General features: G+C 42.3%; 1 protein-coding gene across 9 annotated transcripts in view; it reads left to right on the forward strand.

The window, feature by feature from the left end:
• LOC120949156 (mushroom body large-type Kenyon cell-specific protein 1) overlaps positions 1–24,222 on the forward strand; it is a 118,341-nt gene extending 94,119 nt beyond the window's left edge. For all 9 annotated transcript variants that reach the window (XM_040366217.2, XM_049606929.1, XM_040366216.2 and 6 more), the window contains one exon: positions 1,578–24,222. In XM_040366217.2, coding sequence (XP_040222151.2) covers positions 1,578–4,878 — 3,301 coding nt within the window. In that variant the 3' untranslated portion in view covers positions 4,879–24,222. The remainder of the gene's footprint in view (positions 1–1,577) is intronic.
• The last annotated feature ends 1,345 nt before the right edge of the window (positions 24,223–25,567 follow it).

Consider the following 25,567-nt stretch of genomic DNA (forward strand, 5'->3'; position numbering starts at 1 on the left):
CAACTCTAGCCGCCTGCGGTTTGTTCCAATGGCTGGGTCCTCCAAAAAATCGATTGACAAACAAACTACGCGAGTCTGAACAAAAACTATAACAGAAAAATGGGAGAAAAACATACACACACACACACACACACTGACTGTATTGCCATAAAAATAGATCATGTTTAATTCGAAACTGGGCGCAGCTAGATTTTCCAGTTCTGGCGACCATTGAACGATGAATTCGAAACCGAAGGAACCCGGAAATGCAAGTGTATCTTATTGCGATGTGTCAAATTCGATCCCAAGTGTAGCAAAATACGTTACCTTAGTCTTCTTTTTAAACAAACCAAAAATGTGCCGTTAAAGCTGAATTGTTTCACTCGCCTATACTGCTGCCGCCTGTGCGACGTCAACAACAAGAAGGATTAGGCAGCGTGAGGATGAAATCCTTCTTCCTTTCGACGTACATCCCTTCATTCTTCCACATTCGAGTTTAGCTGCTGACCGAATTAGGGCAAGTGGTCGTAGAAAGTGGCTTCCTTGCTGTTCTTCCTACGGAGGTGGAGGTGGCACAGGCAAACACAGGTGGCTAGCTACTACCCACCCTCACCCCTTTTCCCCCTATTTCGGTCGGTGGTTTTGAGTATCGTGCTTCATTTTTGCTACCGTGCTCACTACGCCACGTTATTTTTTTAGCCATATTCGCGCTTTTGTGTCGGAATGGCAGTCGTGTGCGCCTTCGCTTGTCCTGGTTCTGGGTTCCGTGCCTTTCCGGTACATCTGAGCGCCGCGTGTGTGTGGGTGTGTGTACAACGTAAGGCGACACACATCACATCCATGGTTCCCGGCCCTGAGCACACGGTTCCTGAGTGGTACTTGTTTTCTGACTGGCGAAAATTTTTCACCAAGCCGCACCTCACAAGAGGGAACCACTTATGGTGTTCCTCCCCACTGCTCGCTCGTGAAAAGCAGTGAAGAGAGGATTCGTGCAGAAAAACCGGCACCACAATCGCTGTTCTCCCGTCTCCTTCCCCTGCATCGTTGGCCATTTCCTCCCTTGGACGCTCGCACAATTCGCAGACCAAGGGTGGCAAGGAAGAAGCAAAAGTGTCTGGAATAGTAAGATGCTAGCGTTAGCGATATGTGTATAGGCAACTACAGACACACACACACACACGCGACCCTGGAACGAAGATGCCCTATACTGCCCCACGCGTGCAGACACTCGAATGGTTGGAAGATGAGAAAAATAATTTACGCAAATCGGTATTCTAAGCGGAGCAGAAAAAAAAACCCTACACATACACCCATGCTTAGATTGGTTAGGCCGAAACGTGAAGAAACTGAAGTAGAATCTTCTGTCCACGACAGCCAACTAATGAAAAATCACGTTTGCTGACGTTTTGCTGCAGCAAGCATTACATTCCCGGACAAGCCTACGTCGGAGTGGACGAATTTTCGGCGATTGGCCATTCGCTGGAAAGCGTTGGAACATTTCTTGTCGCACTTGTCTCACTTGAAAACCAATTTTCGAACCATCAAACTCCGACTAATGCTTTTCCACCTGCTTTTCTGATTTACCCTTTTCCTGCTAGGGCGAAACCCCGCTTGTCACCGGTTGGAGGACGCAAGACCTACACCGAGGATGGGTTGCAGAATGCACTGCAGGACATACTCAGCGGACGGCTCGGTACGCGCCGGGCAGCGATGCAGTACGGCATCCCGCGCTCGACGCTACGCAACAAGGTGTACAAGATGGCGCTAGGCGGCAAGCGCGGCATGTCATCCCTGCTAGAGGACGACGACGATAAGGACTCGCAGGACGGTGACATGAAGGATGGCGATCTGCTGGACAAACTACCCCAACAGGTGCTGGCCGACATGCTGATGAAGATGTGCGGCGGAGGAACCGGGACGCCTCGATCGCACGAGACCAACCTGACACCCACACCGCCCGCCACTGCGACACCACCCGCCCAGCATGCCACGCCCGAGCCGGCTGCGCTAGACATTGCCGGCATGAGTCTAAAACCGCACCCCAGCTCCCAATCCATTGCCGTGCCGTCGACCACGCCACGTCTAGCGGGGTCTGCTACGGCGACGCCTCCCGCAACTACGCAGCCGCCACAGTCGTCACCGCTGGTTGCCGCCGCCGCGTCCACGCTGCTCAATCCGAACCTAGTGATGCAGGTGGAGCGCATTCTGCAGGTAACGGCGACCGCGCAAGCGTCGGGCGAGACACAGCAGGCCCTGGCCGAGCTGCCCGAACTCCTCCGCAAGATCATCGACCAGCAGCAGCTGCTGGCGGATCAAATTAAAAAGGCAAGCGTGAGTGGTAGCGTACCGGCCGCTGCCACGATACAACCGTCCGTTACTGGCAGTGCCGGCGGTCCAAGTCCCACCATTCACGGACTTGCTCCGGCGGGTTCCGGTGTGCTGGGAAACGCGTCTGCACTGGACGCGGCCCTCGCGCGATCACCCTCACTCAGTGCGGCCCTCAGCGCGAACGGAGGCGCCTCACAGGCAGCCGCTGCAATTGATCCGTGCTATCTTCCGTTCCTGCAACAGCTGCAGCAACAGCAGCAGGGCAAACTGCGAACTATGTCTGCGGGCACGCCGGACACACCCGCTTCGCTGTCCTCCCTCGAGCTGAACGACGTGGCGAACGATGACCCGCACGTCATTCTGAAGATTCCGTCCTACGGACGAGCCCCTGGCGCCTCGCCAGGAGTTCCCGGCGTCCCGGCCAGCAGCAAAAATGGAGATCTGGAACGCCATCACCTGCATCATCACAATCTGACCACCCCGTCTCCGCCGACCGCTGCCGCGGCCGCCGTGCTCAGCAGTCTGGTCGGAACGCCCGCCCGAACGCCGCATTCGTCGGGTAGCCCACAGGCCGGCCTCCTGAACAGTGCCGTAACTGGTGGCGCTGGCATGGGGGGTGTCGCGTCGGCGCCCACCTCCTCCCAGGTGTCCTTGGCTTCGTCGCTCTCGTCCTCTTCGCCGCTGTCCTCGCTGTCGGTGGCATCGTCGGTTGCAGTACAGCAGGAACGAGCCTCGCTTGGAGGCAGTGCGCAGACCAACCACCTGTCGGTCATATCGCCGCCCTTGATGAACCTGCGCGGTGCTGCAAAGGGAGAGTCTGCCCTTTCCCCGCCCGCTTCCGGTCATGGCTCGGCCCCAGGAATGACGTCTGGCGGTAAGCCAATGCTCTCCGTGCACGATGTGATAGCGCGTAGCATCAGCAAGAACTTCCAACAGCATCAGCAATCGGACATCATGCACAAGCAGCAGATGGAGCAAATGAAACGGCCCAGCATCTCCGTCATCAAAACGCTCGGCGATATTTCACACTTTGGCAGTGCGGCCGCGGCAGCCGCCGGGCTCGGTTCCGTCGGGAGTGCGGCTCAGCTGGCGGCGGCGGCGGCGGCGGCCGCAGCCAACAACACCGGCACCGGAGGCAAAGGCACACGTCCGAAGCGGGGCAAGTACCGCAATTACGATCGAGACAGTCTGGTGGAGGCAGTGAAGGCAGTGCAGCGCGGTGAAATGTCGGTGCACCGAGCGGGCAGCTACTACGGCGTGCCCCACTCAACGCTCGAGTACAAGGTGAAGGAAAGGCATCTGATGCGACCGAGAAAGCGCGAACCAAAACCGCAGCCCGGACTGGACGACCACCGGCTTGGAGGTTCATCCTCCGGCAAAGGATCGTCGGACGGGGCATCGTCCTTGCGAGGCCTGGACAAGGGCAAGGGTGGTTTGGGCCTTGGCGCAGGCTCGAAAGGAGCGGCCGGGCTGGCCGGCCACTCTGGCAAGAACCATCATCATCTGCAGCAACAGGTGCAACAGGCACAGTTTCCGAACAACTCGCCCAACGGTGCGCTCGGTGCAAAGATGCCAATGTTCGATGCTTCGGCCATGGGCTACGGAGCGTCTTTCTTTTGGCCCCACTCAACCGGCTTCAGTGGGATGCCCGGCGTTGACTATGCCCGCAGCCAACCCGCACCAGACGTGTTTAGCTCCCCGACGCTTATGCAACGCTTCCAGCAGGAAGCCACGGCCAGTGCACTGTCGCCAGCCGACTCGCGACATTTTCCGGGTGGAAAGGCGAGCTCGGCCGGCGTTGGTAGCACCAATGCGAATCTGACTGCCCTGCCCAAGGGCAGCAGTGTGCGTGAGATGGCTGAACAGCTGTACGACGGCAGCGGTGCCAACGGAGGCTCCTTTCTGGATGACATTATTCGGCAAAGCCTCGACAAAAAGTCCGGCGACTTTGCTAGCCACAGTGCGCTCTTCGATCACTTGTTGAAAGGCAAGCTACGATCGACGGTCGCCGCTGCGGGCTCCGTGGGCAGTGCCGAGGATGCCAACACAGCCGCCCTGCAGACGAAAGTGGCTACTAAACGAGCGGCCACCAGTCCCCCGATAGCATTCCACCCGGAGAGCATTAAGCGCGAGCGGGCCAGCCCCGGTGCCTCGTCCACCTCCTCCACCGGCAGCAGCAGCAACCGATTAGGAGTTAACCTTGGCAACGATCAGCAACATCACGGACAGAACCTATCGCAGTCTGTCACCGGTATCAGTACGCCCGAACAGCTGGCGAAAAATGTCGAGAGCCTCATGAAACTGCACGAGAATCTTTCGTCGATGTCCGCGGCGCACCTACAGCGAACCGCGATGGAAGAACTCAACGGTACACAAGGCTCGACCGCATCACGCGCATCGTTGCTCGGCCACCAATCGGACTCGGTGGATCTGCACGGCTCGGACGGCGAAACGGACACGGACTCGGTACGATCGCACACCAATCATCACGGACACAGCTTACGCCACAGTCTGCAGCAGCAGCAGCAGCATCACCATCACCAACGGGGACTGACGGACGACAGCTCATAGGGCCGGCTGCGCGGTGCATCGGCAATGCAACTGCGCCGACCCATCTGCTAAGCGTGCTGCTAAGTGTAAGTGATGATGCAGTGCCATGCCATTGCAGGCACTCAGTGTGAGCGATCGAGTGTGAGCGTGAGACCGGATGGCGCGGTGGCACAACACACTGGCCGCTGAAATGGAGAATCCATAGTTCAAATATTATTCTTATATTAATTGTATATCATCGTAGTCAAAGTGGGAGCAAGTGGGTGGCCCTTTTGCAAGTGCAAAGGCAAGGCGGAAGCGGAAGGCAGAAACCGGGACGATGCAGTAGCAGGTTAAAAGCAACACAAAACACTGAAACACAAGTAGATACCGTTAACAGAGAGCACGAAGTGTTAACAATTTTATCCATTTAAGCGGAAGGGCAGAAGATCGCGGGAGCAGATGTAACTTAATCTTAGATCGAAACAAATATGGGAAGTGAAAGGAAGGTTCAACAAAGACTAACAATAATAATGTTACAAAGAGCTATACAGTACAGTGGGGAGAGCAAGGACGGAACCAATCAAATGCGCATGAGATGGCAAAACATACTTTACTATTTTCCTTACACTTTACATCGTCTACTATCACATCATCATCATCTACATCATCATCATCATTATGATCGTGATCAGGTCACCCAAAAGCATACATGCATGATCACCGTTTTCCGATCATCAGAGATAGAGCTTAGTAGCTTGGTGGCTCTCGTAAAATGCGAATCGAAAACACACACTAACACTAACACAAAACGGTAGACATTTCCAATCGGGAGAAAGCTAAACAGGCATTGGAAATGGAAGCGAAACTTGAATGGCTACGAAAATCGCGTAACGGACAGCTAGAAGCAGAAGGCGAACGTGAACAGTAAAAGACAGAAAGGTATAATATCATCGCCAACCAAATGCTAGCATTTGAAGCACACGAAATGTTTTTTGACAATCGACAAATAGGCTCCTTGTGTGAACTTTACACTATAAACACATGTAGACAGACGTACACTCACAATCGTCACCACCAACACCACCAACACAACCATCACCACCACCACCACTACCAGCTTCACGGTTTATGCTGAAAAGCAAACCAGCTGTCCACAGCGAACCCATCACCGTGACCCGGTCAAGGAGGCGGGCTTAGTGTAGGAATAAGATGTACGTGCAAGAAAATGGGGGAAAATCGCGCAAAATATAACCCATTTCGATAAAGCACTCCTAACGACAACAACATCAACAACACCACCATCGCATCAATCGTAGCTTATTGGCAGGATTAAGTCGTGAATAAGTCGTACCGGTCACTCAAGTCATTCAATAGCCATCGTAACAGTCGCATTAAGGCTCCAACCCAAGTCGAAAACGAAATAGAAAGTCCCGAATTTAAAAAAAAAAACCAACACAGACCAGCAGTGCGTGCTGGCTTTCGGTGAAGGGAAGGGGACAAAAGGACGCCCAAACAAATAGAAACGATTGATAAATGTAATTACAATTTTTGGACATCTTTTTAGGCCCTTACAAGATTCCAGTGGGAAGCAGCTAACAATTTTGCTTTGTTTCCTGCGCTGTTCTGACAGCAACTGGAAACACAACACAACACACACAACCAAACCGCGGGCAACCATCGCGCGGGCCATCAAAAACACGGTGCACAATATCGTATGAAAAAAAGGGAAAGGAATTTTTGGCAAACAAAAACGCATAAAAAGGGTTAAAAAAACCGCAAACGAAAAACAAACAACAAATGACTCTAAAACCATCAAACCGATATCTCTTGACGGGTATTGTAATATTTTGGCCCTTGCAGTTACTTTGTGCTTCTGAGAGTGAGCAAACACGGAGGTAGAAAAGACAGGAAAATCTAACAAAATAATCAAAAAAAAACCTAAATGTTGTGGCTATATCAAAATTTGCAAAAGTATTATCGCTTCGATCAGGATCGAGAATGTCACGAACCGTGTCAAAGGAAGCGAGTCATAAGCAACCCAAACGTATAGAAGTATTATATCCAAACTTCAGGCAACCAAAAAAAGTGATCCTGAAATCTGTTCGGTGTTCAAAATTATATCATCCAATAAAAATACCCTACAGCGATCGTCCCTCGGATAGGAGCAGCAGTAATCATCAAAGCTCGAGCAAGAGCAGAGAAGAACGCAAGGCAAACTAATTCTACTTGTGAGCATGATGAGGGACGATCGTTGATACTCATCTAATACATGGCGTCAAGTGCGACTCCTTTTTGTGTCGATGTGAATGCAAACTATCATGCATGCGTAGGATAGTATAATAGCACTGAAAAAAAAGAGGTAAATTCAAAAGTATATAAAGACAAAAATCACTCTATGTTTCGACGTTTTTACATTCACTTCTAAGCAACATACCGTCATAAGCGAATAAGTCAAAGGAAGGCCGAACGATGGTGGCCAGTCGAATGATGTTGTGTAAGAATCTTATCAAAATTTATCTATACAAAAAAACACAGAATCATACAACAGATTATCTAAACTGTAACTGGATGTTTTTTCGTTTTCTAAACGAGTTTAAAAGTATTTGAAATCAAAAAAAACCCAAGAACCAAGACGAAGCATCAGAGAGAAAGTGCTCGATGCTAGCGAATGGCGAGCGGCATTAAATGCGCTCCAAACCATGAAACCATGAGGACTGAACAGTGCGACCACATTGATACGTACCGAGGGTACGGAGAGCCGGCAGTACGGCAGTATCAAGCGTCCGCCAAACTTCGATGCGTGTATTCCTATGCGAACGCACCAAAGGCTTGCCGGGAGCGATGTATCCGTATATCGTCGTCCCGTCCAGGAAAATGAAGAAAAAACAACAACAACAAAACACAAACTAAGCATCTACAAACTCTCCCGTAACCTAGCCCACCCAAAACGATCATCCCCTCTATCAAACCCAAAATCAAACATTCTGTATATGGCCAATGGCTACGGCTAGCATAGCAGAGTCAAAATCCAACCGTAGCTAAACAAAACAAAAAAATAAGGTGGAAAATAAGTAAGAAATATATTATATGTGTGTGTCTTCACGTCGCGTATACCTCAAATGATAAAACAAAAAATATTAACTGATCAAAATGGCGAATGGCAAGTGACTATTCAGGTATGGAATGGAAGCAAAATTTTAATCGAATCATTGAAAACGTAGCTAAATGCAATGCCGAGCGGACGAGCGGATAATTCGAATACGCGTGGGGACGATGCACTCCGTACAGTGACAGAAGGGATGTACTTTTGCCGAATATAAGCTTTCGTTCCAAATTTAAGGTTCAAGTTCCACTTTTCTTTTTGCATTCGTGTATGTTTGACTTACAGATGCTAAGGATAGGTTTGATTTTTATTAGTTTTGAGTTTGAAAATCTTTCAAAACCAAACCATCTAAACGAAATTTAACAATGCCAGCAACAATTCATTAACAAAAAAAACACACCATCACGTCCATCCTTTCTGGTATACTGTCGTGAGGCATCGCGAGAGCGAAAGCGTCTCAAATATATATATGCATGTAGTAAGAGAACAGCTAAAGCATATCCCCCCTCCCCCAGCATATCCGCCGACGACAACAATGCTCTACTAGATGAATGAATTGGACGATGGAAAATGGGAATGCACACGGTAAAGAGAGAGAGAGAGGGAGAGAAAGAGAGAGAAAGGGAGAGAGCGAGAGACGGAGAGAGAAAAGAAGGACGGAAAAAATATATATTTATACACTATCTGTGATTGATAATCCAAAATTTTGATGTATATTTTTCTCTAAATAAACAAAAAAGAAGAAGAAAATTTAAAATTTAGGAGCTAAAGCTAAAGGAGCAACCGTTGTTCGAACGGCAAAACGGTACAAGAAAGGCTAATCAAGAGAAACAAAACACTGTAAAACAATTGTAAAACGTGAAGCTAGACAATGAATGGGCGTAGGATTTTGCCTTTGTTTTTTTCTGGTGTAGCGAATGTTTGACCAACCAACCAACCAACCAATGGATGCCACACGCACACGCGAACGACCCGGACGGGCCAGCTCGCTACCAGCTCGCTGGCCGAACCCGGGGCACGCGAAAATGTGTGCTTTCTTTCTTTGTTCCATCTTTTCTGTTTTGTTATTCTTTCGACCAAAACTAAGATTTCGTTAGTAATTGTTAAGAGCGACGAAAGGTGCAAGATGGGGGGAAGGGTAGCATACCAAAAAAAAAAAGAAAAGAAAAAATACGCGACGCGAGATGGATTTATTTTAAGCGAAATTTTCCAACCTATTTCTAGTAGTGCGTGCTATTTAGTGCATCGGTGTCGGCGTCAGAACGCAGCAACGCAGCAAACGGCGCCGGAACACGGAACACTGGCACGGAAGTAACGATGGAGCAACGTTTTTGTCCTTCGATTTTAGTGTTTAGCGGAAGCGGTTAAGGTGTAAAGTAGCAGTGTTTGTAGCTACCCCTCACAAAATGGAGGCGATTCAATCGCGGGGAGGCGAATAGCGTGCGCTAAATAGACTGAGAATATGCGCAAGGAATAATAGATGCATGGTGGTGTGCAGAATAAACAATTGAAAATAACATTATTGAATGGAGTGCGATCGAATACGGGGAGACGTTGAAGATGTTGAAGAAAACACAAAAAGTGCAATTAGAACGATGTAAACCGTAACATATTCGTTATTTATATTGACAAACAAGCTGAAAAAACTGAGAGAAAAAGAAACAAAAGCTATACAAAAGCTATACAAAAATATTAATGCAAAAAAAAACAGGCAAAAATGCTAAGAAATGAAACACAGAAAGAAGAAAAAACACTCACAAAACATACGCATTTACTTACAGACACACACACCCACACACACACACACACACAAACACACAAATGCTTGTGACACGGACATGCGAATACAAGTGGTAGGTGTAATAAATTTAAATATATAGGAAAAATTATTTAATTCTATATTTACAAACGAAAACAAAACGAACAAACAAAAAACAATGTCAAGTGAAACAGGCAGCAAGCGTCGTAAAAGAAAAGGATAAAAACAAACGATGCGCTGACCGAAATGCGGTGCATATTGATGAGCGTATGATTGCCATGGTGACGCCAAGACCACGTAGTATACAGCGACCAATGCGCCCGCTGAACAGTAAGCACACACATGCAAGGGGTATCCAAATTTTGTTGGTTACGAAACAACTAAAACTACATGAAGCAGGAAAGTCATCAAACAAAAGAGAAAAAAAGGACATGAAAATGTAAATCAAAACCTCGGACTAAGAAAAACAAAATCAAGAAACCCACTGCAAGTAGGAGAAAACAAATGTTTCGTTTCTTTTCGGTGTTAGGTTTAAAGAGCAGAGGTGTCGAAATCTAAATTGCGCATAATGCAAAACCAAAACCGAACCGAGTCATGTGTTTAAAGTCGCTTACGCATCTAGCCTACGTGGTTCGCAAAGGGGGCGCCTGGAACAAAGCGGCGCAGAGCGTCACCACTGTGGGAGCAAAAAGCAACAGAATACGCAAAGTGAAAATGTCTTTTTTACTGTTTTTGGAGAGGCTATAGAATGAAGCATTTAACGAGAACGCTACTAAATGGACGAATTCTCTCTGTAGCAAAAAGGAACAGCCATTCAAGCGTCCTGTAAGATTTTATCTTCCTTTCTCTCATGGGTTTTCGATAGTTTTCCGTTTTCTTTTAAGTTTATTATCCCCCTCCCCTTTCTCCTCCTCCCGCTACGTCTATCCTGAATTTGCTTCCCCCCTGTCCCCAGTCCCGCAACCCTTTATCTTCCCGTTAACATTATGCCTTTATCTTCCCGTTCGATAACGTTTGTCTCAACAACAGCCCTCAAACGCAATATTGGACAATACGGTAGAAAGACGGTACGGAACGAACGTTACCGATGCGATCGGCAAATCGGTTTCGATCGACCTAGCGATCGACCTAGCAGCTACCCTATACACGGTGGAAGAAAACTCAAAACAAATAGCTAGTGCAATGTTTTTTTTAATACTATTGTTTTATTAATGCAAAATAATATGATCGAACCTTCCATGTTTTCCTTTTATCTGTGCTTTAAGTGAACGAAATCAAAAATAACTTTTAAGATTTAACTATGCGTACGAAAGAGTGACACTACTAGGAATGCAAAAACGCGCAGCAGCAGCAGCAGTAGTAGGAAGTAGGAGAGCAAACATATTTTATGGCGGAAGTTTTGTACAATTTTCAAATAACAAACAAACAACAGCATCTAAGATCTAAACGAAAAATGCAGGCGGCCGTTGAAGGAAACTAAAACTGTTAAGCAAAATGCGCTAATACTATACGCGTAAATGTGCAACAATGGGATAGCAAAAGCGAGACAAAAAACAAACAAACAAACTCTTCGAATCGCATTTTACTTTTTCATTGTATTGCAAACGGATCCCAAGTGTCCTAGTTATGATTTGTATGGTTTGCAAATGATTCAATTTACTGTGTCCTAAGTTCACAAAACAACAACTTCCCTCTTTTTTTTATCAAACGGACCAATAGTAACAGAGAGTATCACACAGCAGCAGCGATAATGCGGCTGTAACCAATAGGTAGAAACGTTCGAGCAAATTTCTTTGTTTCGGAGCAAGTTTCGTACAAAAACCCGGATTTCGGCCACGGAAACCACCACTGAATCAAACTTCAAACCTACGCAATAAAATAACAACAACAAGCAGAACACGGCTCTTAAGCAACAGCACTACTTATTGCAACAGAAAAACAAAAAACAAAACATTGCAAAGCAACAGTTAAACATATAAACACACATGCAACACACATTCAATACAGGAAATATTCGATTGTTTGTCGTACATTTTAAGCATATTTGTTCACTTTAGGAAACGTCACGTTTGAACAGTTCCAACAGTTTGGCAAGTGTTTTACCAACCGTAAACAAAATAATACATCAAGAAAACTATCTGCAGAAGAAGCAAAACACACTCACAAGCAACAGTGTAGCACGGACAGTGAAACCCAGTAACAAACAGCAGACTGCAACGAGCACACAATAGAAGGCCCATTCATTATTCAGCAAGAGAAGAAAAAAAAAACGTACCAAAAATCTTACCAACAGCTACCATCAAAACTGAGATGGAGCTCATACAACAGCTAAAGATCATTTCAGCAAGAGGAAACAAAAACAACTAAATAGCACCACCAGCATCACTACTACCATCCCTACCATCAGCAGTATAATGCCTCCATCAAATACCACCAAATATAATACAACTACATCATCGTAAAATACCAATCTTCCTATCCTCCGTACCACCATCTCCACCACTCCCACCAGACATCACCATTCAACACTACAAACTTCCCTGAAAACTAACCTATGCCGACAGTCGATTGGCACTGGGATACATCGCCGCCGATGTCGCGAATGCCTCCATGAACGATGGACCGGCACGAGCAGTGCGTGCGATGTATCACAGTGTACACATATAAATAGAAGAGAAACAAAAAACTGACATACAGAAGAACCACCACTACAGAAAACAGCAATGAAATTACAATAGCGCTAATGCAATAGAACTAAACTCTACACACCTACACAACCCACTACTCACCCACTCATGCATACACGACCGCAAACGCCCAGCACGCTGGGTGACAATAGTCAAGTAAAATGGATTAATAATACCACAGGAAGACCAACACACTTCAAACTCCCAGTTACGGTTATAATTATTATTGCTACAGTCCGTGGGGAACAGAGAGACAATTGCGTAAAAGTTAAAAGTCAATAGTCACCATATCACTCACTCACTCACTCTCTTTCTCTAACACTCTACACACTCACTTACAAACTTACGATCTACTACCAATGCTCGGTTTAGTATACAATAGCCCGGCTACTGAGATTTGGTGGAGCTGTCGATGCAGGCGCACCGACAGACTCGGCCGACCATGTTATCGCTCACAACACACACACACATACATACTACTTACAGAAGCAGCAGCAGCAGCAGCAGTAATCTTTATTGTACAATAGCCAGGATTGATGGATAAGCACTGACTTATCTCTTGTTCACATTTTCCACATCACAATACACACATACACACCGACACAAATATTACATACAATAATACAGCCGCGATCGGGCGCGGCAGCATAGCCCGTACGATCGTGTGCATTAATGTTTAAATTTTGTTACAGTTCTCTTACTAAGCAGTAATAATAACCGTAATGAACAGAAACAGAAAATAGAAATAGTAGAAGGAAAATACACAAAAAAATAAGCCATTCCAACGCCCTCAAACACACCCCAACCCAAATCCCCACAATTTCCTCCGCTGCGTTATGTCGTACTAAAAAAAAAAACAGAAACAGCTGATGATGATCCTCTAAATGACCACACTCTACCACAGTAACTCTCAGCAGCTCAGCAGCGATCAATCAATTCAATTCAATTACAAACCGCAGTTCTTACAATAGTTACAATAGTGAAACAATAAGAAGCAAACACAACTGTAAAGTCAATGTACAAACCATTACAAACAAACAATGAAAATGCTACGTTACAGTACATGTTCGTAAACAACAATATACCAAATATCGGATGTTCCCCCGTGGGCAAGAAATGCTGAACACTCCCGCCGTGTACTCCCGTTTTTCTCTCGGGTAAGACCAACTACCCACAGCCACTAAAATAGGAAAAATGAGGAATGGCATGAGCATTCAGCTAAAACAGAAATACAAAACCGCGCTACCTGTCTGCGGTGGACCATTCGATGCCAATAGAAAACAATAGAACCCCATCGCTGAAGCAGAGCGAGAAACAATTAATTCACAGCATCAAACCCACACACCCAAACACATACAAACTCACACTTAACACACATGTAATAGTGGCGCTGATGCAAATTAGGCGCATTTAAATAGAACACAGGTTCCAATAGTATAAACTGCAGGATGCAAATGCATAAGCAAAACAAAAAACCCATAAGTGAACCACCCGAAATCGGATAGTACACTCATCATTTCTTTATCATAATTCACAAACCTACACTTACAACTTCATACAACAGTTCAGTGCAACGAGTTGGATTAACGTAATCAAATTTAAATGATGTAACCCGTACAGGAACAGGCAAACAAATGCAGTGAAGAGATGTATGGCTTCCGCTGAGAAAAAAAGGGATAACAATGTATAAAAACAAAACAGCAGCAAGCAGCAACAAATCAATAACAAGCAGATAGCAAGACATTTGCCAGTAAGCAGAGTGAAAACACCCAAGGTGAAAAGATCGTGCAAGATCGCGACGAATTGGGAGTAAAGAACAGTTTCACAGATGTCCAAAGAAGAACAAATTACTATCCTGTTTTCAATCTTTAGTTTCACTCACACAGCAGAAGAATAGTATGAATGAACCAAACTAACAGATAATAACAATGATCATCCCAAACTTGCCGCCGCAACCAATCATCGATCATCCTCGGCGCCAATGAGGATGCCGAAGGAACGTGAACGCATTTTTGTTTCTTTATTCCGCAAGTACATTTCGTCAAGAGGTTCTGTTTGCTTTACTTCTTAGTGATAGAAGCTTAGCTATAGCGCGTACGATGCATAAGCATACACTTTGCTTTGTAAGTAGGTTGAGGCAAAAGAGCAGCGCAACGCAGAAGATGAAACTTATTTTACACCCTAGGTTTTATGAGCGCCGGCAAAGTGTTTTGCGACGTGTTTGAAATAATAGGCCAGCCGTTTCGTTAAGCCAGAGCGGAGGAAGCGATAGTGCTCCTTTTTCTCTGTAGCGTAAGACTAGTTAAATAGTTGTATAGCCGGAAGGGAAGGAAATATCCAAACATAAGAAATACGCCGGGCGAAATCCACCAGCAATTAAAATGAACGTTATTTGCACTGTCGTGCACACCACCGCAAACTGGTGGGGCGGGGGTGCGCTCAGTGCACAAGGATGCAGTGTTGTTGTATAATGCGTTTTTACTCTTAATTTAGTTAAGTTGTTTCCACAAACATCCCCTCCCCTCAATAATGCTGTTTTGCTAATGCAACGTTCGAACACATAAGCATTGTTGGTTGGGTTGTATCTGTTTTAGTAAGAAGAAAGCGCAGTGCGCCCCTCAACCCTCAATTCGATGGGTGATCGGGTTTCTGTTTCACCCGTCAGGCGGGGAGGGAACTGTAAACATGTGAGCAAATACAAATACACACAAACACACACACATAAAATACAGACCACACGAAATGAAATAATCTTGTAAAACCAAGACAGGCAAAACAAAGCGGAAGAAACACGCGAAGGAAACTTACAAAATGGCTGCCTAGGAAATAGAACATTACACTACAAAACTAGTTTACTTGCAAACGCATCAACATACAAATTCGATTCGATTAGCAATTAGCTCTTAAGCGAACAACAGTGAACAAAGACATGTACGTTTGGTTTTAAGTTGACGGTTGGCACAACAATACTTTATGTTTTTTGTTTGTTTTATGTTTAAACCGTCGGACATACACGATACGTCAAACCCTGTATGTATTGCCGAAAATGTCGAAAATGTCTTTTATTTACCCTCAATAAACTCACCGGAATAAGAACACACATTTCCTGACATTATCTGGAAAGAATCAAAATCACGGTCGCGATCGTTTTTTTTTTTTCACTTCAGCTAAGGAAGATAAGCAATTGGAAATGATTTTCAACCCTCGAAACCCGCACGGTAAATGAACGTACCACCAAGGAAGCAACAAGATTGCATCAATTTCACCCGGTGTTTGTGTGTGCTTTCCATTGGTTTTCATTTCGTTGTACAATTTTGGACAAAATACCCACTGTTTATAGAGGCAAACAACAACAAAAAACGAATCAAACACAGACAAACAAACGTATGAGACATGTTAAAAAATGCAACTACCAAGTATTTACCACCAAAAATGTGCCAGAACACACACACACACCGCAAATGCAAACATTTGATACAAGGCGCCTTTGTACCATACAGAACGCCGAGCACTAGTTGAAAAGTGTTAAAAGTTTCGAGTTTCTTGGTTAGCTGTTCACTTTTACTTTGCATCTCATTCACGATCGTATGGAAAGGTACACTAGAACAATAAATTAGTCATCACAAAATTTTAACCATTTCAGTTATTTCACCAAACTTTCAAAATGCGTAATTTTACCTTAAATCCCCCATTTAGAAGTGTTTTGAACGGTCTGGCCTATTTCATTCATTCCAAACAAGCACGAACCAAAACGTGGCGAAAACAATCGTGAAGTACAGATTGTGCGATTAGTATAGTAGGAATAAACGAAATTTACCACTTTATAAAGAGTCAATGCCTTACAACAATGGAAGCAAGCAGTATCAAAAGGTGAATTCATTATTCTCGAACCGGTCAAAAGAAGGATTGTGATGATAGTGTGTGTAAAAATGGGAAGAATAACACAGTAAAATTTGTCTATCAATAAACATCAGAACACGTTAGAGCTCTAAATTGTGGATTGTAGATCCATTTCCCGGCGCACTGCTTCGCGATAATGTGGAATTACGCTTATGAGCTTTGCAGTGAAGACATTCTGGCCAGAGATAGAGAGAGAGAGAGAGAAATAAAGAATAGTGTAAGCTGTGGTCTTTCAATTCATGTATAATATCAATGAGACGAAAGATTATGCCAGCCAGGGTACTATCCGGCTGCACAATTTCTTATGAATGTATAGCTGTTTAAATGTACATGTTCGTGTTTGTGCGGTGTAATTTTGTTGTTTTGCTGCGTGTGCATTTATTCTGTACAAAATGTTCACAATAAAGTATTTCATTTCGTGCCACTTGATTCTTGATTACGGAGATGGTTTGTTTGCCAAAAAAAAAGAAGAAGCTTAAAGCACACACGTATTTCCCAGCATATGGGCTACAACCAAAACAGGTTTCAAGGATATGCTACCTTGCTGCAAGCTGTTTCGTTCTTTTAACAAACGATCCTCACGTGAAGGAATTGTCAAAAAAGGCTCCAGTTTGTTGAAAACTATTTGTAGCCATTTTTGTAACCAAATTCAATCGATGAGCTTTATTTCGCGTGCGATCATTTAATCGATTTTCTGTTTTCAACACGTTCGAACCACCATTGGCAAAACTTACGATGATACGATTTAATATAAGGCATGGGAGAAGCAAATTTCAACAAAATTGTGATCAAAGCACTATGGAGTCAATAAGTTTGACACGTAAATGGTTACACGGGAAACACCACGAAGTAGACAAAATTCATTATATATTGGCAAGACTAAAACTGACGGAAAACGGGCTAAATTTCAACGTTGTTCAGTGAAGAAGGCCACAAAATTGTGATTAAATTTTACATTGCTTCGAGCATTTAGAATCGATAATCGGAATCAAAATTCAGACTAACTGAACTACAGTGTTCACACACACAACCGAGAGGTGCTAAAATAATTAGGAATTTGTAACAAAACTAAAACTGCATACTTTGTGATTGGATAGATTTTAGCATTTATTTTCCAAATTGAAGCTATTGGGGATGCAACGACTCGTAATTAATGGCAAGCTTGTTTGATAAACCTTAACAAATGGTGCTTGGCGAACATTTTACGAAGGACTCATCAGACGAGTCACCAACGCGTAACAGTAAGGTTAAATTCGCTTCACGTGTTGTTTCCTTTTGGATCATGAGCTTTGATTTTTGTAAATAGTAGACAAAGAACATGAACAACGTGCACACCCACTAACTCGGATGAGAAATTGTTATTTTGTTGTTATCATCTCTCTTCGGCATCAAATGTATGTGTGCGCCAGTTGTGCTTCTTTAGTGGACGATGGGTTATACGAAGAGACGAATTGTTTACATCGTTTAGAGAATGTTTATACCTTCTTTCCTCATTTCACATGGAAAAAATGGCAGTAGAAAATTAAGCTTTTATACAACTTTTGGGCGACAACATGGCAAAATATGTTTCGATCGATGTTGCATCGATGGCCAACTGAATCCAATGAATATTTACTCTCCAGTCCAAAAGAAATGCATTTACAAATCTAAATTTATTGCAACAATGCGATCATCAAACCATGTATCAACAAGAAGATGCGTTGAAAAAGCAACAAAAAAAACGTATAAAAACAGAGACTAACAAAAACCATAACTGTAAAATTATATCTCCATTTGAAAAGGTATCGAATGACGGAAATCTGTAACATTTTACTTTATTTAATGTCTAAATGTGATATGTAGGATTATGTTCGATACAGGAAACATGTACCATCAAATAAACGATAACTCCTGTACGTAAATCGCCGTAAAGAGGGAACGAGGAAACATAGCAAATGAAGCAACAACAAAAAAAACATTAAACCAAATGCATAAAACAATTTAAATGAAGTTTGAAAATAATTACAAAAACAAAACAAAATGGTACACAAAATTAATTCAAACCGATGGGTTCAGCAAATGTGAGTTATGCAAAAGAAGTAAAAGTTTCGTGATAGAACGAGCGAGTCAAATCTGTCTAAAATAGACGAAACAAATGTAACAAATAGTAAATTGAAGTAAGAACACGAACAAAATTCAAGCACATCTACCACAGTCACATGTATGGCAAGGTTTATAAGCATTCAAACCCAAATTCAGTCAACCACTTGGCTTGCACGAATGACATCCAAATCCAATTTGCAAATGAAGTTCTTTTTCACATTAGAAACACTTTTTTTTATAAGCAGGATCGATATTTTCTTTCTTTCAACAGTCAATCAATCAATTAGAACAGGATATATAAATACGCACATAACAAAGAGCTGAATGCTTTAAAAAAACACACAAGCAACGCCAGCAACGCAATAGAAAATAGCAGCCGAATAATACTACGCAGCAACAGAATACATACATAAATAATCAATGGAATTATTTTACTACTAATATTACCACCATTGCACAGTATAATAACTACAATAGCAGCAAACAACAGCTTAGAAATAAAATTCTTAAGTCACCGTTAGCACACAAAGCAAACACACAAAAACAACCTACAAGCAAATTCAAGACGAAAAACAACTCAACTCACAGTAACAGTAACAGCAATCAACAACAAGAACAGATACCAGCAGATACAGCAATAGCAATAGCAAGAACATAATGCATGGAGGAGTAGCGCATGAGGGGTTATTATTTCAGTTGGCATTTAGCATTTTATGCTTTTATAAATGCCAATTAAATTTTCCACTCTACCAATCAACCAATCAAACGAAATCAGTACGTTAATGCATTTTTATTTTTCAATTCAATTGTTTCACTGCAATTAACTGAGACAGTTTGTAAGGCACATCGCGTTCAACTTCGCCAAAAACCAAGAAGATGGAATTTGCCATTCGGTGTGCTAATTATGATTTTGGATATGTCATTCCTTGAAAGCTATAACGAACGAAGGTTGATCTAGGCACTTTATGATGCTACGTGCCGAACAATGCATTCGATGAGTGTGCAAAGATATGCATTCCAGTGGAACTATGCGCGGGCCTATGGTTTACTTTCCGCAGCAGCACTTGCGCAGCTTTCTGCGCAATGAAATGCAAACCACCAAAACCCATATACGTAGGGAATGTTCTTTATTTTGAGAAAAAAATCCTGTTTACAGTAGGATGGTGAACATTTTAGTTCTGTTTTATGCCGGATCGTACTGTCAACGTCAGTGTTACAGATCTTTCTATTCTTGCGCATTTTTTTTTATTGAGAATTATTTTACATATTTTATATCAATTCAACTTAAGTTTTAAGTTGTTGTTACACATTTACACATTTCCTTTAATCTGTTAGCAAACTATTATACTATTATGCCTATTTCTTAACCAACTGCTGTGTTTATATCGTTAATCGTTCTCTGTTACTTTCTCCCTAAATTACGAGTTTAGTTTTTTGCCATCTCTATTGAAATTTTATGAAACGAACCGCAATTTTATTTAGTAGTACGTTTTTGTGCTGCACATACAGCGGAAACGACAGGTTTGAGAACAAAAAAAACAACAGAATCTTGCAGTTATTTCTATTGAATGCACTGCAAAAACCCAATGCTGACCAGTGGAGTGGTGGTACAGGAGAGGCAGAGCTTGGTTAACATGTCTTTCCGAAATATTACCAACATCATGCTGCTAAAATGTAAACAAACAAATAAGTTATGCTTCTGTGGCATTCGTAGATGTGTGACGTATATGAAAGGAATGTTTTTTTGGGTACACATTTGCATGTGCACCACACATCCACCCAACTATCGGAATTTGCAAATGCACAAGAAAACTCGTTGGTGCACGTGGAAGAGGAAAAATATTGAAAACGGACACAGATCTAAATGTACATTACAAAATAAGACACATCAACACACATACACCCACAGCAATAGCCATAATCAATACAATGTCACACTTTAATAATTATAAAAATCAACACCCAACTACATACAAAGTAAGCAGATAAAAGCGATTAGGAACCAGCCACGGTACACACAGCATAATAACAAGAATTAAACAGAAAACAAAAAGCTTCAACTATCCGTGAGTCGAAACATAGTTCTAACAAAGCGTGGTACCAACAGCCAGAAATTAGAAGTCTAAAATTGGCTAAACATGCGCTATGTTGGTGCGCGGTGCATCAAAATGCATTTGGTGAGCTTTGAAAACGAGCAAATCTATCTGTTGAAAAGCGTGTTACACATTTACCCGTACATAGAACACATTTTGTCTGCAATGTCTGCAATAAGCAGGCATTGAAAGGCTCTTGCAGCAAATCTTGTAAATACAGCCCAACAACCGAGCATCACAATCCGTTCTCTACGCGAAACGGTAGAAAGCGCTTGAAACTACAGAGAAAGAAAAGAAAAGAAAGGAACACTGGGCGAGGTTTAGCAACCAACTCAATAGAATTAATCTTGCAGTAAACAGAAGAAGAAGTAAAAAAAACAAACCTTCAACCATCTCTAATAATACACGATGTACACACAGGCACACACACACAGAGTGATGGTTATACAAAACGAGCAAACGATGGCACGAAGGATCAACAGCCACCCGATAGACAGAATTATCTTCATGCAAACAGGATCAGAATTAGGTTTTCCGATACCAGTACAGGTACATGGTGAAGTTAGTTTTTATTCCTTCTTTTTTACTAACAGTCCAACAGGTTCAATATCAACTCCACGATCACAGCTCAACATGCAACAGCGTACGAGCGAATAGGCAAAGTAAATGCAATCACACGCGAAGGTACACAACGCAAGTTAGATCGTTTAGTAGTGCCAGTTATTAAAGAGAATCGATAGCTGCTTCGACAGCAAGTCGAAAGTAATGGCTCATCATGTTTCATCATATCTTCTCAAGCCACGGGATGGTTAAGTTCTGCAAGAACGTAACAGAAAGGATACAAGATTTTATACGATTTTATACTGTAAGCATTAGTTTATCTACTTCAGTTTGACACGGGGTATAAGCTAAAGGCATTAAGGTTAGTTTTATGTTTATTATTATTATTATTCGGTTAAGTTGTACAATACACACAGCTTGAAAGATAGCAAATGTAGCAGCAACAGCAAAGCGTTTAGATTCTAACTGGAAGATCTTTCACGGGGAATGTGAGCTCCCGGACATGCGTTCGGTTATGAGCTCCTTTCACTTCTTTACTTAAGCATTAGCTTTAAATATTCAACCTTACTGAAGCCAATGGTTACATTGTAAGTTTTTGTTCAACGGTCTATTCGCATCCATTCAGATTCAGAAAACGGTACAATAAGCTTAGGTAGAGTCGATTTAAATTTTTATTTTTGGGATATGTTTTGATGTACATTTTAAATTAAGTTAACATAGTTTGACGCAGGACATTTTGCTTACTAAGAACAGGTGTTGGTAGGCAAAGTAAAAGTTTCTACTTAAGAGATTATTGCGATAAGAGCAGATTTTAAGGTAAACGGTTTATATTGTCTGAATGAGCACTTTCGAGAGTATCACCATCAGCAAATTGCCAACAATTGCGAACAACTCACGATTGCATTTACTTTACCGCTTTACTCGTCCCTGTGCGTGCAACCAAGATCAACCAGCCGGTGAAATAGCAAAAACAGCAGCCGAAACAGAAACAAGCAGAAATAATAGAATAACTCCAACCCAATCAATACAATTGCAATAGAGGATTCCGCAATTACAACACAGCGGTTCTAAAATCTAACCCCATTGCCACCCGCAATTTACCAAACCCATTTTACTCTAATCACAACATGCAACATGTAACAATAGCCCAAACAGGTTAACAAACTCAATTCGTTTCGATCTCTTTGGTTGTACGATTTACACTAAAACACAACAAACACCTGCATCGATCGTATCGATTGCAGTGACCACGATCCCGTTCGAATACCGTTTGGCTCGATTGTTTAGGCAAACCGCAAGATGAAGCGCAAGTAAAATCAGCTGGCAAGATTGTCACTACATCTTTAACAGCTAAACTTAAAAGGAAACAAAAATTAAACAAAGACTGAACAAACAAACAAACAAACAAACAAACAAACCATCAAATCATCCTTAACTGACGAAATGAAACGGGAAAGTTGTACATGTAGTTGAACGTAGGGAAACATTTTCCACCCAAAAAATGGCAAATGATTTATAGTATTATCCTCTACCCCTTAAAGATTAACCCGCCATGAGCATTGTTTCAAAATCAGTTGGGCACTAGAGACCAACAGCGATTGTTTAATTTTGTTGCTTTAAAAAAAAGGGATAAAACATGCTCCGATGAGTAAAACACAGCCACCAACAACTACTACACGAATGATAAAGTGTCAGAAAATGTTTTTTTTACCGCTGAGGTACATCATTCAGAAAGAGGGATTTCATAGAAATTCGCATGTGCAAACATTATGTAAACCGAGAGAAAATGAACAAAACCTGTTTTGGGACCAAAATCACCTCCAGAATCAGCATTCCGAAAATTCCATATCCAGTTTCAGAAACTGAAAATTACAATCTAACTTACACACGTGAGTTTTCCACCAGGAACAAATCATTTCATCAACGCCTCATCGGAGGGTGCAATCATACTGATCTGTTGAAAATGGGGTAATGGAAGGCTTGAAACAAAAGCAAAACAAAAAACTGTGCGTATATATATGTGTATATCGGCAAAGGTAGCCAAAGATATCCGAGATATCGTTGCCTTTTCGTTTACGATACGAAGGTACGCTTACATCTGTAAAAGAAATATTGAAAGTAAAAAAAAAGAAGATAAACCCGCAATCTTTGGAGCAAGTGTTCGGGTAAAGTATCTGTATCGAAAGAGTATGTAATTTGTATTGAACAAAAAAATGTGTACGTTTCGACATGAGAGTAAAGAAAACAAAAGAAACAAACAAACAAAAAATAGAAAATTGCTAAGCAAGCAAAAACAAAAAGAAAATAAAATAACATTTCGTCCGGCAATGCAACAAAAAATGGATACATTCTTATTAGCCAAAATTGTAATAAAAAAAGGGAGCGATATTTAAGACGCAAAACTAAACATTTAAAACAAATAACGGCTCCAAACATGTACGCGGTGTGTTCGAAGTTCGGACAGAATCTGTCAAATCAAAAGGAAAACCTCCCCCCCGTATAAAGAAGTGCGAGAGACTGTGCAGGCTTTTTGCTAAAAAATGGAACACGAGTAAATCAAACAAAACATGTTGAAATGCATATTAAACGTTGTGGGATTGTTATTAAAAAAGAGAGAAGAACAAAAAAACAGATAGTACAGATGCATCATATGCAGCAACAGTGAGAGTAGCTGACGTACATAAGTAAGGAAAATCGAACGAAGGTGTAACACACTAGCGCTAACCACTAGTGCGAAAGGAATATTGTTTAGTGAATGAAAACAATATCCGAAAAATGTGGTAGGTTTTTTGTGTGTGTTTTGAACACCAGCATCGATCTGCAGCGATCCATAGAGCTGCATTTTGATCTGCCTACTAACCACGAACCTGTCAACCCAAAAACGGTTCGACCGCAAAGGCGCCTGTAACACTGAACAAAGTAAATCGTTCTTTAATGATAAATTAAGCCAGAGATTAGTGCGGAAACACCGAATGCAAATGAAAATGGAGAAAAAAGTAAAGCCCAACACACGTATACACTCACACACACACAGACACACACTCACACATGCATACATACACAGATGAATAGTGTATTTCAAGAAACCGTAAACACTGAAGGGAAAAATTATATAATAAACAAGAAAATAATTATTGTAATATATTTATAATGTGAATTTGGAATATAACCAGTATTTATTATACTGTAATAAAAATATATTTAAAACGTACGTAATATCTTGAAAGAATTTACCACCTATCGTGATTCTGATTCAACTACTTTTGCAATGGTAAGTTATCCTTCATCTATTGCAGTGCCGGGCTTAACGGTAGGTAGACTAAGCTTCAGTATCATGAGGTCCGTTTCGTGTTCTTTGTTAGTTTTCCGTAGTTGATACGTGGAGCTGGTGTCCGGATAGGAGATGAATACCAGAATTATCCGTCAGAGGGGCTTCGTATCCCATCCCATTGCAGATCCTTGCATATGCTGATGATATAGAATTCATTGGTCTCCTCTGGACTCTCCTTCGTAGCTGAAGCCTATCAAGGGATCGAGCAGGTGGCACAGAACCTTAGATTGCAGATGTACGAGGCAAAGGCCAAACTGATGGTGGCAACATCAGTGGCTCTACCAACAAATCCAAACTTACGTATAGGTGATAAACAGATAGGAGAATAGATAGGAGGAAGATGCTCCGAAGGATGTTTGGCCCCGTATGTTTGGAAAATTTTCAAATTTTCAGTGATTCGCGGGCCGCAAAGTTGAGAATGGAAAATATACCCCAATATTTATGTAAAATACTTTTTTACATTTTTATTGTTAATTCAATTGACTTTTTGTACTCCTCGCTTCTTATCTGGAATCGTTTGTTATGTACAAATTCGCGATGTTATTTTTATATGTGCTCTTTTTTATATGAGAAAAATTTTAATATACTTTCAATGTTATTATTAAAATAGGACATTTTTCATTACTCGCGTTCTCTTACGGCAGTTCTGCTAGAAAATATCCGTCAAACACACTTTTTCACTGAAGAAAGAGAAGTCTAGCAGCCTGTAGTGATTTTTTTTCAAGCAATCCGAGCTATCCATCACTGGATGAATAACAAACATATTTGCTTGCAATTTTTTGACAGATCAAGAGAAAAATTGTAATAACACGTGTTTAAACATTATTTTTCGCTAATTTCCAAGTTCCAAGTGTTCTGGTGATATATTCATTTCTTATAACAAGAACCCGTATTTTACGAATAACTTTTTTTAAATTACGATAATTTTTTCTGACGAAAAGTCGTGGTGTGTGATCCCATACAGATCGGCAAATCTGTTTTTGGCACTTGAAGGGAGATGATTCGCGAATTGAGGAATTGAGGATTGTGTAAGCTAATCTATTTATAAGCTTTGTATTGCAAGGCTTCGGCATTTCGATTATTTTTATCCTTAATCTAAATCCTTTAGGCTTAAACCTAATCATATCATTTTGGTTTTCATTTTTGGGGAGGTTGGAAATTACATTAATTCGTCTTGCAGAATGTTGGGTACAAATAATTCCAATTTGGCTA

Source organism: Anopheles coluzzii, chromosome 2 (assembly GCF_943734685.1).
Source record: "Anopheles coluzzii chromosome 2, AcolN3, whole genome shotgun sequence".
In the NCBI taxonomy this organism is placed as follows: domain Eukaryota; kingdom Metazoa; phylum Arthropoda; class Insecta; order Diptera; family Culicidae; genus Anopheles; species Anopheles coluzzii.